The sequence below is a fragment of the Haliotis rufescens genome, unplaced genomic scaffold (assembly GCF_023055435.1).
Source record: "Haliotis rufescens isolate VD_foot unplaced genomic scaffold, xgHalRufe1.0.p SCAF_83, whole genome shotgun sequence".
In the NCBI taxonomy this organism is placed as follows: Eukaryota; Metazoa; Mollusca; class Gastropoda; order Lepetellida; family Haliotidae; genus Haliotis; species Haliotis rufescens.
The window spans coordinates 60,592-79,031 of NW_025964376.1; the positions used below are offsets into that span (position 1 = coordinate 60,592).

Sequence of the window (18,440 nt, forward strand, 5' to 3'; positions counted from 1 at the left end):
GTGACGTCATCCTGTCACAATTAATTTCGTAATAAATATTGGAAAGAAAAGGAATAATGGAAACATAATTAGCATGAATAACAACTGTCCCGTCCATACAACATCATGTCCTGCGTATTGAATGAAGTCTTGTCTTAAGTGTTGAAAGACAGTTCCATTAATTTGTCTCTTCAGAAGTCCGAGGTTCAAGCAGTACATGCTTGTGCGTGTGGACTACATATTCAATGTTAACACAAGATCAAAGCGATTGATTCATTCAATGCGAACCACCGGTTAGAAATTTGGACCTACTTGAAACTGACCGTATGCACACAACACTCGGATGACCAGTTTGTCAATTTAGAAGACGTGTGTGTGTGTGTGTGTGTGTGTGTATGCATGTGTGTGTGAGCCGTTAAGATCTTGTCTTGTATTCATAAAGGAGTTTTCACAAGAACTAATATCAGTTTACATATAGGTAGATAGATGTGTGTGTACTGTGTAGCACTGTTAAATATAGCGATAGTAAATAGATCGGTTCGACCTTGACAAGTAGAGAAATTGGCACTGTTGAGTTTACTCTGCACTTACGTTAGAAACCCTTATTAGCTTCAAGTGAATCCGTACCTAGACCGCTAAATACAATGACAATAACTAACGAGCTACGAGGAAATATGGTTTATCTTTTACAGGGGAATTAATGTCACAGATCTGTGACAATAATTCCCAAGGGAAAGATAAACATAATTTCCGTGTTTAGAGTTGGTTATTCTCTTTCTCACCCATACTCTCGGGTGCTGCAAACGTCTCTAGATCCCATCCCTAGATCCCACCTTCGACATGTGTTGTGGCTGTAACTCAAAACAAATGTGTCACCATACATGTATGTGCGACCTTTCCACGACACATCGGACCGTGTAATATATAGCGCGTTATTAAAATTCAAATATTAGTATATTTGTATCACTAAAACTTATACACAAACAAACTGTACGACGTAAGAAGATGTTGTTGCATTTATTACATGTAATGACCTGTCTTGGGTCCTTAAATATGTCATAAATCTTCATTTTTAATTACAGTTGGAATAAAATTATTTTAAGTAAAAAATATATACTTCGAATTATTTTTTTATTGTGATAGATTTTTTTTCCGTCGGCGGGATGAAAATTATATATATTGCCATTCGGATGCTGTTCTCAGTTTTCGATATTTATTGTCTGCTAATCCGTAAACAGGAATACAATGCATGTAAGGCTTTATTGAGTGAGAAAGGTCATCACGTCAAGGTCATGACAGCTGCATTTAGGCGCTTCTTTCTTTTGTCCAAATTGTGACTTATACATGCAAACCCACGTGAAGATCCGGAACTGGAACCGGACTTCAAAAATCCACGCTTGTCGTAAGAGGCGACTGACGGGCTCGGGTGGTATTGATCGCTGACTTGCTTGATGCATGTCATCGTTTCCCAACTGGGTAGATCAATACTGAAACTCTGGATTGCGGCGTCCAGACTGCGACGTCAAACAACAAACCAACAATACGCACAAAACCACATAATCACACGAAACAAAATCATTTGACTTTTCAAGAATATACTGTTACGGTTACGATCAGTCCGAATCCCTTTTCGCCTTCATTATGATTGTTGGTGTCTCAGAACCATACTCTGTTCGTGGGTTCACTGAATCTATAAATGCCTTGGAACTTTATTAAGTCCTGAAAATATAGTCCTGATGTGACTGAAATACTGTCCACAACTCATTCACTGCATTCAGGTTATGTAAAGTGAAGCGAATATAGTCATAACCTGTTGACCAAAAGATCATCAATACATATGAAATATACACCTATGCGGAATCAGGGCAACTGTCCCCAGGAAACTATCCAAATGGGATACCTGTCTTTCAATAATAGTTCTTTAAATTGATTCTTGCAAACAGTGAAGATCCAACTCTTTATTCAGATTCATAGTTCACGAGCATTAACGCATATTCAGAAATGTCGATTGTGAGAAATCGCTCTTTAGTTGGTCATGCAATGTATGTTTGAGATGTAGCCGGATCGGGCGCATTAAGAGGTTGTTGGTTACCTGAGTCTTCTGGTGTTATTTTGGTACCCAGGTGAATTGTGTTTTTGGAAGCTGGGGGTGGAGTTGTTGATGGTGTTGTGGTTGGGGTGGGGCAGTTCAGCCATAGCAGGAATATAATCCTAAAAAGGTATGCTCGTGTTCAGTTGTCCGTTGTAGTTTCAGAGGAATATTTCCGCTTGTTAATAGGATCGGGCCGTTTTCAGGGGGCGATTGTGAAGGACGTATGTTGCAGTATTCCAGGTGGTAGTTGCCATAACATACCACCAAACAGGGTAATGTGCCACACATTCTGTATGATGAAACTTAAAATATTGTGCATGATATACTTTTTCACATGTTGTACAAATCGTGCGAAATCACATAATTGTACATGACCACTGTACTTTACAACGAACGTCAAATGGGATCAACCTTGCATGTTAACATCAAACTGCATGTATCCACAATCTCGTATTGCATCTATAAAACAATGGTTTCAAAGATGTAGAAGTTTCCATTGAAGTGCTCAATGATTTCTTACCAACCCGGCAATGCAGAGACCGCATTGTAACAGCATGCGTGTCTAACTTCAGTTGAATCTGTCACGAAACTGATGTCATGCATAGAGGATATGATAACTGTAGACTGAGGCGAGAATTAATATAGCACCATTCCATGAAGAGTTATGATCTATACAGTGTTGTATCTCTTTGAAGATGTGAGTATATAAACTTGTTGCCAACGTGTGGCACACCGCGAAGACAGTCATTAGCTCCAATTGTATTTATCCGTGCTGTCGCACAATCATGAGGGCGCCAGCATTTGTCCTTGCGGTACTCCAGTTCTGGTGGTTGAGCGCCACTTTTTCAGGTAATGTATCTTTCCAACTCACAAATTCCTATTAATCAAGTACAATATATATCTTTACAAGAAGCATTGTAGTCTCGAATTACATTAACTGGATATATTATTCAAAGGTGGATTCAGGCAAACTGGCAGTCCTGGCAAGTTTGTCACAAGCCACTATTTGTCTGCCACTCCAAATTTTATAATATGTATCAATCTAGAAGTTCACGTATACTTCCAGTACACAGGGATTATTCTCCGTTTCACACAAGGAACTAATTTCAATGTTCAGATCTACACAGGAAAACGGCAGAATCCATCCTTAAGATGATTTAATCATGTTTCTTGAAGAATCATTGGTGACACCTCTGTTTAAATTGTCACACATACATTTTCGATTACCCTTTTACTCCGAGGTCAAGATATTTCAATGTGAACAACATATACAAGTACGGCCACTTCAAGCTAGCATCAATATGTCCTGTCAATACTTGAAAAACATGAATTAAAGGTCATAGACCGATACCCATGAACTGGAAATAGGATGTAACCGAGCACAATACAATTGAATCCCGTTCTACACAAGATAGTACTGCAAGTTGCAAGTTTGGGTACATGAGCGGAAAAAACTCAGTGATGCTTAAGCTTCCATGAAATCGTAAGCTTTGTTGTGGGATAAACCAGCGCATGAGATGAGCGTTCAATGGCTGCCTTGATCACGAGGATTGATGTTCATTGTAGGTTGGTGTATCCTCTGCTATGATTCGGCTGATAGACCATTTATGCTCACACTATCGCCTCATGTTATTTTGCCATACGTACATGTATTACTGATCACCTGTTTTATTACTTACTGAACTAAATATTCCATTAAGTGAAATATACTATGAAAAAAGGTAGGGGATATTTTGTTTTGGGGTCAAACTACAATACCAAACATCAATGTCTGGCAATGAACGAAAGTGATGTATGTGACGAGAACAGTTTCGAAGAAATCAAGCTCTCAAACACAAAATTCGGACAGTCGTAAAGAACGTTACCCTGACAACATGTGCAAGGGATCGTATGCGCAAAGAAAATTTGTAGCATACCTACCTATTGATGCAAGTACTGTACATGTATTCTGTCCAAAAGCGCCCATGTGTAACCAAGAAGATCAAACAAACTGTTATTTGCACCTTGAGAATCAGGTATGAGAAAAAAAGCACATTTGGGTTTAAATGTTTATGTTTAATATAGAATTAGAAAACAAACATTTCATGGAAACAAAACTAGTATAGTTTTCACAACAATGTCTTCCTGAAACAGTTTTTATTGTTTTGTAGGGACATGGGGTATTGACCCAATCTTAGTGGTATACATGATACTGTTGACATTGACATATCAACATGGGTAATGTCTTAATACTTTTTCACAGTTCATCTTTTCAAAGTAATAGCTACGTTGTTGTAATATTATTTTATAATGAAGCATATCTGTGGAGACATACAGATATTGTTAAAATTGAAACCCACAACGCTCCATGGCCGAGTCACATGTCTATTCTATCGGGGACAACGTCAATGCACTCAGTCCTGACCTTGCCTCCGTTCGCGCAAGGGCCCCCTCACTGTGCTTCTACCTATCGCTGTGGTCTGATGATGCACCATTCGCGCAAGGGCCCCCTCACTGTGTTACTACCTATTTCCGAGAGCTGGTGATGCACCATTTGCGCAAGGGCCCCCTCACTGTGCTACTACCTATTGCTGTGAAGTGATGATGCACCATTTGCGCAAGGGCCCCCTCACTGTGCTACTACCTATTGCCGAGAGCTGATGATGCACCATTTGCGCAAGGGCCCCCTTACTGTGCTACTACCTATTGCTGTGGAGTGATGATGCACCATTTGCGCAAGGGCCCCCTCACTGTGCTACTACCTATTGCCGAGAGCTGATGATGCACCGTTTGCGCAAGGGCCCCCCTCACTGTGCTACTATCTACAGCTGAGGGCTGATGATGCACCGTTTGCGCAAGGGCCCCCTCACTGTGCTACTACCTATTGCCGAGAGCTGATGATGCACCGTTTGCGCAAGGGCCCCCCTCACTGTGCTACTATCTACAGCTGAGGGCTGATGATGCACCGTTTGCGCAAGGGCCCCCTCACTGTGCTACTACCTATAGCTGAGGGCTGATCATGCACCGTTTGCGCAAGGGCCCCCTCACTGTGCTACTACCTATTGCCGAGAGCTGATGATGCACCGTTTGCGCAAGGGCCCCCCTCACTGTGCTACTATCTACAGCTGAGGGCTGATGATGCACCGTTTGCGCAAGGGCCCCCTCACTGTGCTACTACCTATTGCCGAGAGCTGATGATGCACCCTTTGCGCAAGGGCCCCCTCACTGTGCTACTACCTATTGCCGAGAGCTGATGATGCACCATTTGCGCAAGGGCCCCCTCACTGTGTTACTACCTATTGCCGAGAGCTGATGATGCACCATTTGCGCAAGGGCCCCCTCATTGTTCTACTACCTATTACCGAGAGCTGATGATGCACCGTTTGCACAAGGGCCCCCTCACTGTGCTACTACCTATTGCCGAGAGCTGGTGATGCACCATTTGCGCAAGGGCCCCCTCACTGTGCTACTACCTATTGCCGAGAGCTGGTGATGCACCATTTGCGCAAGGGCCCCCTCACTGTGCTACTACCTATTGCCGAGAGCTGATGATGCACCATTTGCTCAAGGGCCCCCTCACTGTGCTACTACCTATTGCTGTGGAGTGATGATGCACCATTTGCGCAAGGGCCCCCTCACTGTGCTACTACCTATTGCCGAGAGCTGATGATGCACCATTTGCGCAAGGGCCCCCTCACTGTGCTACTACCTATTGCTGAGGGCTGATGATGCACCATTTGCAGAGAAGAACGGTGCCAAATTGGGTCAATATGGAGGTCAAATCTACAGGCATACAGTGCAGACATAACGACAACAAACTTGTTCACTACGTTGCAGGCTGTCTCACCAAAAGATGCTTACTGTATTGGCTGTGTGAATAATGTTGAGATGTTAAGTCAAACGAACGAAAACTGACAATGAAATAGAGGATCATGGCGTTTTTTTTACTCGATGTAACAATTTCTGACCAAACCCTAACGCGGTCATAAATGTTATGTTCTTATGCAATCACAGGAGATGAATGCACAAATTCACAACCTGTGTTGATTGTGTCCTATCTGTGCATGAATCACTGATGTGCATCTGCCACATGGATCCCAGGAGATGCGAATGGAATGGAATGACATATCCTCAAGAGACTTCTGTAATCTCTTACCCTATCTGGTTTTGGAATGACAATCAAGCTGTCGCTCCATTTCATCCCATACATGTTCGATGGGAGAGATAAGCGGGAAACATCCAGCAGGGGAAGCGTGTGAATGTTGCTTTGTTGAATAAAGTGTTGCACGCCTGCTGCAGTGTGTAGCCATGCATAGGCCTGCTGCAAAACAACACCGGACCCATGACGTTGAAGAAATCACAATCTAGTCTCGAACGCTTTATCCACTAGGCTACCAGACCCCCCGCCCCCGCCTTGCACACGTTGTCTACTGTTATGTACAGTGATATCCCCAAAACAACCACAGAACCACCATGAAAACGATATCTCAAAATGATATAAGCCTGATATAACGTTCTCTTGTACGGTGATACACACGCTGACGTCCACTTGTATGTGACATTTGAACTTGGGACGTCCATCAACACAGAGGACGTCGTGCATGATTTCTGCACCACTGCAGCCGTCGGTGTCTGTTAGTCAGATTGGTACTATGGCGGTCCAGTGCGCGTAGGCGATTACTGGTTTCTGATCCTCCTGTGATTATTTATTAACCGAGCTGTCGGAACGGCCGTTTGCATGGGTTCCGCGGATGCGCCATCCAACGGTCCAGAGCAGGGGCCGTAACTCTGGGTCGCCCAGAACGTGGTCCATCTCTGACGTATTAGGTTGTTGATGTCGTCGTGTTAGTGCAGTCATGGAGTTTCTGCAACAGTTAAAGCATCTTGCTACAATTCGGCCTCAGATCTATACCTGTTACTTCGAACTTTCCATTTCGAATTTTAATAATCCCAGGATATTTGATTAATGAGAATTCATTGTCAGTGTTATTGTTGGTTGATGTCTCGGATGAGAGTAATTTAATTTAGATTTATCACCAATATTTTGTCTTACAGGGGCCTCCGCCTGCCAGCAGGAATGGGTGGAGATTGGCAGTAGGTGCTACTCTGTCAGAACGGACAGACTTGAATGGAGCTCAGCAAGCACTTCATGTCAACTGATGGGTGCTAAGTTAGCAGAACCCAAAATCGAGAAAGACAATAACCTCATCAAAGATTATTTGAAAGCATATGCTGACTGTAAGTTGTGAATATACTCAAGTACAGTAAAATACGTTTATAACGAACACGCTTATAACGAACTGACGGATATAACGAATTTAATGTTTGGTCCCGGCCATTTGCTGTATACATGTTGTATGTATGCTTACAACGAACTACGGTTATAACGAACTAAAATTAGTGGTCCATTTGAATTCGTTATAACCGTAGTTTACTGTATATTATAATAAGTCAACGCAATAGAATAACCAGTCTGGATTATCCGATGAAAAAGATTAAAATTTGCTGTAAAAGTCAAAATAGCTCTGAAAATCAGAGGAACACATGAAACGACACTGTTAAAGGTTGTCATCGAATGATGCCCACTGGCTGGAAGATCTATGTGAGACATGACCTATTACTTGTTGTACCTACCAGGGAGGCTAAATATGGCACGAAAATGTAGGCCTCGTTTCGGTATCAACGACACAAGACCCGCGAAGATCCGGATGGAATAGGTCTTCAGCAACCTACGCTGGCTGTAAAAAGCGACTCTGCTTGCAAGTGGCGACTAACGGGATCGGCTGGTCACGCTCGCTGGCTGGTTGATGCATGTCATTGATCCCAATTGCGTGGATCGATGATCGTGATGTCCATTACTGGATTGTCTGGTCCAGACTCGATTATTTACAGACCGCCGTCATATAGCTGGAATATTGCTGAGTGCGGCGTTAAACAACAAACAAATAAAACAAAATCAACGACGCAAGAAATGAGGGCTTAATGGTTACTTGTAAATATTAAACTACAGTTACGACTATCATAATGTCCAGGAGATGAGATCAATGGTGACAGAAAATGGTCTCAAATACCTTATGCTTGATGTAAGAAGCCACCTAAAATACGGAACGGACGGTCAGAATGATTATTGACCACCTCCGTGGTCCGTGGTCTAGTGGTAGAGCGTCCGCCCGGATAGCGGAAGGTCCGGTGTTCGATCATACAAAAAGACGTTAAAAGATGGTACTTCTTGTTGTCCCGTCTGGCGCACGACATTAAGGGGCTAAAACAAGGACTGGTCGGCTCGGAGTCAGTTTTCTGTGTCTGAATGAGGTATCCATGTTAATCTGCGGCATGGTATCTCAGTGGGCTAGCACTACAAATCGGCATCAGTCCGGACTAGTACAAGCAGCCCCCCCCCCCCCCCCCCCCACACACACACACACACGTGCATGCACGTTGCTATATAAGTGCAATAATCTTGGACGCGACGTCCATTTCACCTCACCTCACCTCAACTCACCTCACCTCACCTCACCTCACCTCACCTCACCTCACCCCACAATGATTATCACGAACTGTCTGATATACGTATGTTGCCCTGACGAGGTAGAGCGTTGCTCATTCAGACAACATACCTGACGACATGTACGGTGAAAAAGAACATTCATTCATTCATTCATTCATTCATTCATTCATTCATTCATTCATTCATTCATTCATTCATTCATTCATTCATTCATCCATTCATTCATTCATGTTTTAGGTGAGTCATACTACTTTGGTCTCTCAAGTTCAGATGGACGCACGTTCCGATTCCAGGACGATGTGTTGACATACAGTCATGGTTGGGGCTCGGGACAGCCGAAACAACTAAATGTTCCAATGATCTATGCCAAGTACCAATGCAGCCAATACACATGGAGTGTCAATGATGGAACCTCAAAACTTCCATATATCTGTGAATTGCTGGGTAAGGATACATATTGTTGTTCGTATTATAAATTTGTGTTGAATGGAATTACGGGTGTATCACGAGATATTTTGTGAACTGGTGTCACGTGAGCTTAACCAAGTAGCCAGAAACTTGAGACGTTGTTCTTGACCTAGTATGTTGCTGTTGTCACTGACCGTGACGTGGACGTGCGTGTGACTCACACGTTTTGATGAAACTCTGCCTCGGGACATCGGAGACTGTAACCCATGACAGGGTATCGGATATCGGAGACTGTAACCCATGACAGGGTATCGGATATCGGAGACTGTAACCCATGACAGGGTATCGGATATCGGAGACTGTAACCCATGACAGGGTATCGTATATCGGAGACTGTAACCCATGACAGGGTATCGGATAGCGGAGACTGTAACCCATGACAGGGTATCGGATATCGGAGACTGTAACCCATGACAGGGTATCGGATATCGGAGACTGTAACCCATGACAGGGTATCGGATATCGGAGACTGTAACCCATGACAGGGTATCGGATATCGGAGACTGTAACCCATGACAGGGTATCGGATATCGGAGACTGTAACCCATGACAGGGTATCGTATATCGGAGACTGTAACCCATGACAGGGTATCGGATATCGGAGACTGTAACCCATGACAGGGTATCGGATATCGGAGACTGTAACCCATGACAGGGTATCGGGAGGTACTGTAGGGTTGACATCAATGGGACACTGTCCAATTCATGATACAAGTAGCACCCTATAACCCATGCCTCGATCTTTTAAAATCATAACAATTGGCTAGAAGTATTAAAAAGACATTTATGTTGGGTTGGGTTAGGTTTCCTAACACAGGCAAAATGTGAATAAGAGCGACAAAACCCTACCCACATTCATAAGAAATCTCTGCCAACAGCAGAACGATTGTTCGACTCGACTGTATCAGGAGCATGCGTCCATGAATCACCATCAAATAATGATGATTCAAAGTGTTCGCGAAAAGGTGAGCGTTGCCTGACCCCACCGGGCAGGGAGAAAAACATGGGGTGTGGGCGGAAATCTTTCCCAGCATTGTTTAATAAAAATTACACATGCTTGTTTAACCTGAGGCAGAGTTGAGACAACTCGCGTGACAATCTCAATCAGTTTTTTAAATTCTACTTCTTTGAATACATGAGTCAGTCAACATACAATTGTTTCTTACGTGGAAATGCATTCAGGGACATAACATTATCGCAGGGCGAGGCACACGCAAAGCTAAGCATGGTCCTCACTACTTGAAATAGAATCACGAAATATCGCGGCTATTCAGTAACACGATAGTTTGCATGTGTTCCAATACTTATGAAGTGAAAACACGCCATCCATAAGAATTATGACTTACAGTTACGGCAACAACTGCACGGAGCATTTTCCAAGAAATTCCCTTTTGCTAGTGATGATATTTTGGTCACATTGTTACAATCCGGGACTAAAAGGGACTAAAATATGTTCATAATCACACGAAATCTCTTCAGCAGAGTCGATTTTACAATTCCAACTATATCATAAGCATGTGTTTGTGAATCACTATCAAATAGTGATGATACGAGGTATTTATGGTGGCCGAGAGGGGACATCGCTTTATCCCGTTATCGCTTTATCGCTCTATGGCTTTATCGCTTTAAAGTATCACTCTATCGCTTTCTCGCTTTCTAACGGTAAAGCCATATCCCCTCTTGACCACAATGGGGTCCGCATTACTGCTAAGACCATGTGCTTTCAAACGTGACCATAAATTATTTCTGGTAACAAAATCAAAAGCTTTAGAGAAATCTACAAAAATTGCATATAATTTATCACCCTTCTTTGCTAGGTACTTTTGTATTATTATTTGCAACATGAATATATTATCAATTGTCGAGTATCCTAGAGTGAAACCAGATTGAGACTCACTAATCTTTTCATAAGCATCAGCCCAGAATACTAACCTTTTGTTAATGATTTATATGAACACTTTGCAAAAAAATGCTTCATAACACAATGCCTCGATAGTTATTTGTATCATTCACTGAACCTTGTTTATGGAGAGGGACGATTATACCAAGTGCCCAGTCTTCAGGAAAACATGACGTTTCCAGCATAATATTAAAAATCAACACTAGATATATAGTACAATGATATCTGTAGAGTGTTTAAAAAATTCTGATGTAAGTTTGTCATATACAGCTGATTTACCATTTTTAAGATGAGAAATGCTTTCTCTTATTTCATCACTCGTAATCGGAGCCTCGAGAATGTCTCTTGATAATTCGATATCATCCTATGTTATATTGTCATCTTCAAATACAGAAAAAAGTCATCATCACTGTCATTATGAACGGTAAATAAGTTTTTAAAGTGGTCATACCAGTTTTCGATAGTAATATTACTATGAATGTGTGGAGTTATTCTAGCTTTTTAAGAGTTGACCAAAAGACTTTTGAATTATGAATGTTTTTTCTCAAGATGTTCTTGTTTCATTTCATAATATTTGACTTTCTTTTTTTCTACTTGTTTCGTTATACTGATTCCGGATGCGAGGATAATTTTCCAATGAAACCAAATCTTTTATTTAAACATCCACATCTTTCTTTTTTTAATAACTCACAGCAACTATCATACCACTGACGATGTGGTTTGTTCATGCAAACTTTTCTCTTCATATCTGATGCAGCCATACATAAGGCATCAGTGATATATTTTACACTTACATGGATGCTTACGAATGCTGCCTTTTCAAGTAAATAATGTACTTCATCTGATGTCAAATTATATCTAAAGTTATCAGCTCTATCGTGAACCCATGTAAATCTGAAAGATTCATTAATAATTGGACCACTTTCAATCAGTTCAGTTGTGTGAAACGTACGTAAATCCATTGTGAGTGGAAGATGTGACGACTGAGCGCGTGAACGTATGTCAAATCTACTGCATATATCCTACAATTCAGATGAACATATTATGTAATCAACCACGATCGCACCTTCATTTCCTATAAAGTGAAATCACCTACATGTACACCCGCGTCTGATCCATACCTTCCATTCATAATATGGATTTTAAGAATACTGCATGTCTCTAGCAAACAAACCATATCTACCAAACCTGTTTATAGTTAAATCTACCGAAAGTCGTTTCATGTTAAAACTATCCAACAAAAAATCCCTCCTGTTGTTATAATTATGATACCATGATACCATACACATTATCACATTTAGAAAGTATATGCAACAGATAGTGTGATGGGGAGATGCCGTATCTACATTGACGTAACGGGTTATTAAAACAGGTTGAAGACTCCGGGTGAATATATACACATGCATACAATCGGTTTTTCTTTAAACCACATATTTCTTTATCTAGTAAAACAAAAATACCACTATCACACACTGTGGTCCACTTTACAAGATGTGCTAAAGTGTTTCTGATTAATACCTTTACTCCACCTGAGAGTCGACCCCGGGTAGATATCCGCTCACCATCCTTTGTGTGTATAGTAACATCACTGAATAAACCATCCAAATCTGTCTCCTTCAACCATGATCCAGTTACCCTGACAATATCAAATAAATTAACAAAGGTAATAAATTCACAATCGTCCACTATGGATTTTAGTCCAGACGCTTTCCAGAAATTACATTTTATGGACCCAGTCAACAAAGGGGAAATTGTAGGTGAACCTGTATGAAACACCCTACAATCATCTTGGCCCGGGCCACCTCGCTGTCTACTGTTTGTCGTCTCTCTCACGTTGGGGCGGAGTGATCGAGGCCGAAAGTCAATTCTGTTTTCTGCAACCTGCCTCCGATTGCCGTTGTTCCTGGTTCCACCATTTTATTGGTCTAACATCACTATCCTGAGCCTGTGCGGGACAATCGCTTTTCTCTGTGTCACATTTATGATCTCGGCACTTTTTCCTCCTTTGAAGAAAAACATTTCATTAGGATTTTCAGTGCGTAATCTGTAATGTTCACGTCGTTGGTTATACGTTAGGTCACCAGCAACCCCGAATCCCATCTCTCTCAGTATACCTCTCATACTCACCACCTGCATCTTGGCCATCCAATGAGTCATTTTCCCTATGAGTGGGCGTGGTTTGTTACCGTTCCTTGTAGATAGTATATGTGCAGGTTCAATGTCTCTTGGCACTATCTGGGTAAATTGATTTTCCTTATTTCTAGCTCTGTAAATAATATCTAACACCTTTCCCCTGAATGTATCATAGGACTCACTATCTTCGGGATCATCGTAAAGAATAGAATTGTTTCTTCTACATGTCGTTCTTGACTTTCAACTCTTTCCTCCAAACTGTTAACAGCATCGCCATAATCATCAATAGCATCTATTCTATCGGAAACAGCATCAATGTCATGCCTTAAGATTGCCTTTCTTCGTTGTTGTTCGCCTCGTCTAGAAGTTCACGAACATCGCTCTTGATTGTCTGGATTTCAGCTTTAACAGATTCAATATTTTGAATTAATCTAGCTTCCGATTTCTTTATCTGTTCAATAATTGCAAACTTTAGCTCATCAAACTTATCTCCTGTAGGTCCAGGATTAAGTTCAATATCTCCGGAGAGATAGATAAGTGTCACAAAAGGCTGACGCCTAAATTCGAGGTTATTGTTCAGATTTCGCTATGTAAACAATGTCCATTGTTTGTGGACATATTCACAAATCACACCTTCTGAGCACAACGATGGGGATGGTATGATGGTAGGTAATGCCGATTGCATCGCCGATGCTGTAGTAGATCCCAAATACCAGAACGTGAGAAGAGGTGTTGTACACAACATCAGACGGGAGGCCATGTCGGTTCTTGTTGTCCACTCCGCCGTCGAGGTGCGGGAGAGAACTGTCTCTACTTGTCGACGTCCTCTAGGAGTTACAAATGTACCGATTCGTGACCTCCATGTTTCTTTGGATATCCCCATTTTGTACCGTGAACGTTTTGATGGATATTTGCATCAGATTTTGTTGAGTTTACTATTTACTTGAAACATAATTTAACTGTACAGACGTAGGTGATTCTAAAATAATCCACAGATTTTTGCGTAAAATGTAATAAATTGATTTATGGCCCTATCTTGTTTTATGTGAGCATCAGGCCGAGAGCGAGGTGCATCATGACAATGCCCTATAAATAAATCAGGTAAAAATTTAAATATATACTTTTCAAAAGAAGTTAAGAAGACTACGGTTAATTAGTCATGGCTGATTGTATTGCAAAACACAATCTTATAATTGTGGGTGTTCTATAACTTCTATATACTCAGTAGTATATAATGTTACAGTGTGTCATACCGTTGTCTGAAAATATTCTCTTTGACATTTGATTTATGATCAACTTGTATTGTGTGGCTATACAAGTATATGTACTTCTACATAGTAATTTGATAAACACCTCTGTGAGTGAGAAGGGTTTTACGGCGCTTTTAACAATATTCCAGCGATACCATGGCGGGAAACACCAGAAGGGCTTCACATATTGTACCCATGTGGGGATTCGAACTGGGTCTACGGCGTTACGAGCGAACGCCTTAACCACGAGGTGGCCCATCGCTGTACCGTTATCACAGTTGATATGCGTACTTGTGTAATAATGGCCCAGTGGGACGCAAGTACGATCGGCAGATGGATATACAAAACTCATCCCAAGATCCACCAAAATTAAAGGAAAGTTGAAATTGCCATCTCACGCCTCAGACTCGGTCACAAAAAGCACTATGGCAAGGTTTGTCCATCTTGCAATCAGGCTGAATCAATTGCTCACGTGTTACTAGAATGTCAAGACCGCCCCAGCCCGGGCTCGGTTTAAACAAGAATTGCAGTTAGATCCGCTATCTGTCGCAGATCTCCTGAAGCAAAGGGATGAAATAGCAAAGGCCAAACTAACTGTATTTCTGGACAGCTACTCGAACGTATATAAACACAGCAGGCAAGGATAAAAATGAAATTATATCAATATACGAACATAGATATCATATCAATTCAAAAACAGAAAGTATGTGAATACCAACCTCAGCACCCGTGTCCCAAAGAGGGACAGGTCAGCCGAAATTGTTAAGGCAGAAGGGGACCTCTTAAACACTTAAAGCAACTACAACAACAGTTAAATTATGTATAGGAAGATAGTGAGAACATTTCAACCTTCCCTCTATATGTATAATTTGAAAAGTGACTAGAAACATCTCAGCTCCCGCCAATGGGCTCAGGTTTAACAATTCATTAGTGTCGTTTTACCTAAATACTTTTTATCGTATAGAAACAGACAACACATTCGATCCCTATAGTGGCCAAGAGGGAAATATTGCCATACCGAGAAAGCGATGTCCCCTCTCGGCCAAAATAGGTGTTCGCGAAAAGGTGTGCGTATCCGGCTCCGCCGGTGGCACTCGCCACAAAAACATGAAAAAGACAAGTTAAATGTTCATCCGAATCACCACGGTAACATGCAGTACAAAACAGGGAATTTAATCATTTTTGTCACTGATGCGTCAAATTGGGATCTCTACATAAAACTTTTTGAAAGCTTTGATAAGGCCTTGAATGTTGCAAGCTTTTGAGCAAGAGCCTTATGACGATGTTTGAAGTCTTCGTGGAAAGTTCATGCTCGATTGTACCTCAAAAGTTGAGAAATGTAGACACCAAAGGCAGGAGTTGCTGTAGTGTTGCTGGACATGAAGGGAAAGATGACTATTGTAAAGATGAAGTCATTCCTCGTGAGAGTTGTTTGTCGCTTTGAGTTTTATGTACAGATATAAATATGAAACTTTCACTTGTTTCTTTCATTGCTAACTATGGTGGGTAAATCATTGGAACGGAATTGGCTGTTTGTCTTTTATTGAACGATATGACCTCATCGATATATCTGAAGCATAAGTTAAACATTTTGATCAAATTGACTTGTTTTGATTTTGACCAATTCCTATTCATATTCATTAACGGCAATCAGACATCAACGAGGATCCTGCAGATGAATTGTTAGTGTTTAGAAAAGAACAATCTGAACATCTTATATGGCATCTTATATGGACACGTTTCATCGGGTCGATCGTGATGTGTCAAGATGTCATTATCCTTCCAACTCTTCATGTACTTCTTACATCTAGTTTCATAAAGTCACAAGACTCTTGTTTCATAGGGTTGATATTACCAACTAGATTATAAAGTTCTACATTTAGCATTTATTGTCACTACAGTTGGCCCAACATTTAAACATGTACATGTATCTGGCGAACTACATTTCAATGAACTCTCATTTGTGTCCATGGATAGAGCCTACCACGACGACATCTATAACAACACAAACACCGACTGCAACTGCAACTGTGGAAGCAACGTGGTCCAACACAGTCAACGCAACTTCATTCCAAAAGCCAAGTAACAACGGCACATTCCAAAACACCTCGACAATATCACAGTCAGTCATTAGTGAGTGTTTCTTCGTATGTGATATGTCTGTCGGAATATAGGTACGAACCCCCAAAGTTCCGATGTTAAAATATCGCTTTGTGTTTGTTTGTTGGTTTACGCCGCACTCAGCAATATTCCAGCTATATGGCGGCGGTCTGTAAATAATCGAGTCTGGACCAGGCAATCCAGTGATTGATATCATGAGCATCGATCCACACAATTGGGATCAATGACATGTATCAAGTTCAAGTCAGCGAGCGTGACCACCCGATCCCGTTAGTCGCCTCTTACGACAAGCATAGTAGCCTTTTACGGCTAGCATGGGTTGCTGCAGACCTATTCTACCCCGGATCATCACGGGTCTATCGCTTTGTGAAACGGGTCCAAGTATGTTCTTATCCCTGCAGTAATTCACATTCACAATTTCCCACTGACAAGAGAAGTTTGATACCAGGGTGCGAAGAAAGTTTCCCTTGTGGGATAAATACCCAAAACGACTTGCGAATATTCATTACATTTTGTAACTATAAATTATCATTATATATCCATTGAACTGGCACATTTCTGCTTCAGATCGGAACTCCGGCGCACGTACCCTGAACGTCAAGGCGATGTCACTGACGACCCTGTCAACACTCTTCGGCTTCGCGCTTGGTCTTCAAGCACATCTCTGAATGTGTTGCCCTTTCTCCAGACCAAGCTTTCTATACTACACTTTACATCCTCGATTATCGAATGAATTTTATGTCCATTTTAATATGATAAATACACTGCACACGGCTTACACTTACTTTTAAGTCGAGTTTGAATGAAACGTTGATGACTTCAACATGTGTTTGCATTTATGGCGAGATATACGTACACCAACGGGAATGTACACGGTATGCACATCAGGGCCCATTTGCACAAAACGATCTTAGCGCTAAGACTATCGTAAACCTATGTTAATGTATAGGAGTTAAGATCATCTTAGAACTAAGATCGCTTTGTGCATGTGGGTCCAGTTTTTAAGTTTTATAATCTCCATAAAGGCTAAAACACTGAAGTCTAATCTTAACTCAACCCAATTCCTTATCTCATAACCTAATGCTTGTTGCAAAAGCTGAATAAAATGGGTATCGGTTGGTCAGGCTGGGCGACTCCAAGACTGTAAACCACAGCCTGGAGCATCAGTTCTAGGTCAGAGCTTATCCATTCATCATACCAGAGGATTTGAACTGGAATATGATGGCGAGGGGGTGAGATTTTATACCGGGGACGAATATATATATACTACTCAACACAAGTTAACGAACGCCCACAATTGGAAGGCTATATCCATCAGCCGTGACAGCCGTCACGTGAACAAATCGGGTGTTCTTTAACTTCCTTTGAGTAGTATGTATTGTGACATCCATCAACTAAACTGATCAGTCTAATTTGACAGGAAAATGTAGATGGTCTGAGCCTAATATTTCTATAAAACCTTATAAACCAAACGCGGACACAGCATTGTGCAAATGGGTTGGGTGAGAAACCTAACATGAATCGTAGATGAATGCATATCATTCGAGAAACAATTTGCGTTTCATAGTCTTATTTCTTTTTAAATAAAAACGTGCATTACCAAATGATTTAGTTATATGTTTTGATGCACGTTTTAGTATGAATGCTTAAAATAGGATGAGGTCACGCGTCCATCAGCCTGGGTGTGGGTAGGTAAACCATCTAGAAACTAACATACTATAAATGGACATGCTATGGTTACGATACCATAAGGCCTAAAGTAAGGGTCTAAGGGTGTAAAACGCTGTCCGATATAAGCAGTCATGTCATGACTACAAAGAGACCAAGGAGACTACACCAGCAGATATCTGTCTGGCCATGTCTGGCAGAGCAACACACAACGGCAATTTATCGCCAGCGGGAACGTTTCAAGAGCACAAAGATCGCAAATGATTGGCCTTGTATTAGGACGTCCTACGGTGACCACCCAAACAACTGCGTCGGCAACAACTGCAAGACGGAATCTCATCT

The 18,440-nt window shown here is 41.5% G+C and overlaps 1 protein-coding gene across 1 annotated transcript; it reads left to right on the forward strand.

The window, feature by feature from the left end:
- Positions 1 to 2,793: 2,793 nt before the first annotated feature.
- On the forward strand, positions 2,794 to 17,253 carry LOC124126543. Its single transcript, XM_046490006.2, has 5 exons — positions 2,794 to 2,920; positions 7,106 to 7,288; positions 8,796 to 9,002; positions 16,287 to 16,442; positions 16,998 to 17,253. The coding sequence occupies exons 1-5, from the start codon at positions 2,857 to 2,859 to the stop codon at positions 17,096 to 17,098; spliced, it is 711 nt and encodes a 236-aa protein (XP_046345962.2). The 5' UTR covers positions 2,794 to 2,856; the 3' UTR covers positions 17,099 to 17,253.
- The last annotated feature ends 1,187 nt before the right edge of the window (positions 17,254 to 18,440 follow it).

Coding starts and splice junctions, on each gene's coding strand:
- LOC124126543 (XM_046490006.2), top strand. CDS start 2,857: ATGAGGGCGCCAGCATTTGTCCTTGCGGTACTCCAGTTCTGGTGGTTG. Junction 7,289..8,795: donor TTTGAAAGCATATGCTGACT/GTAAGTTGTGAA, acceptor TTCATGTTTTAG/GTGAGTCATACTACTTTGGT. Junction 9,003..16,286: donor ATATATCTGTGAATTGCTGG/GTAAGGATACAT, acceptor GTCCATGGATAG/AGCCTACCACGACGACATCT.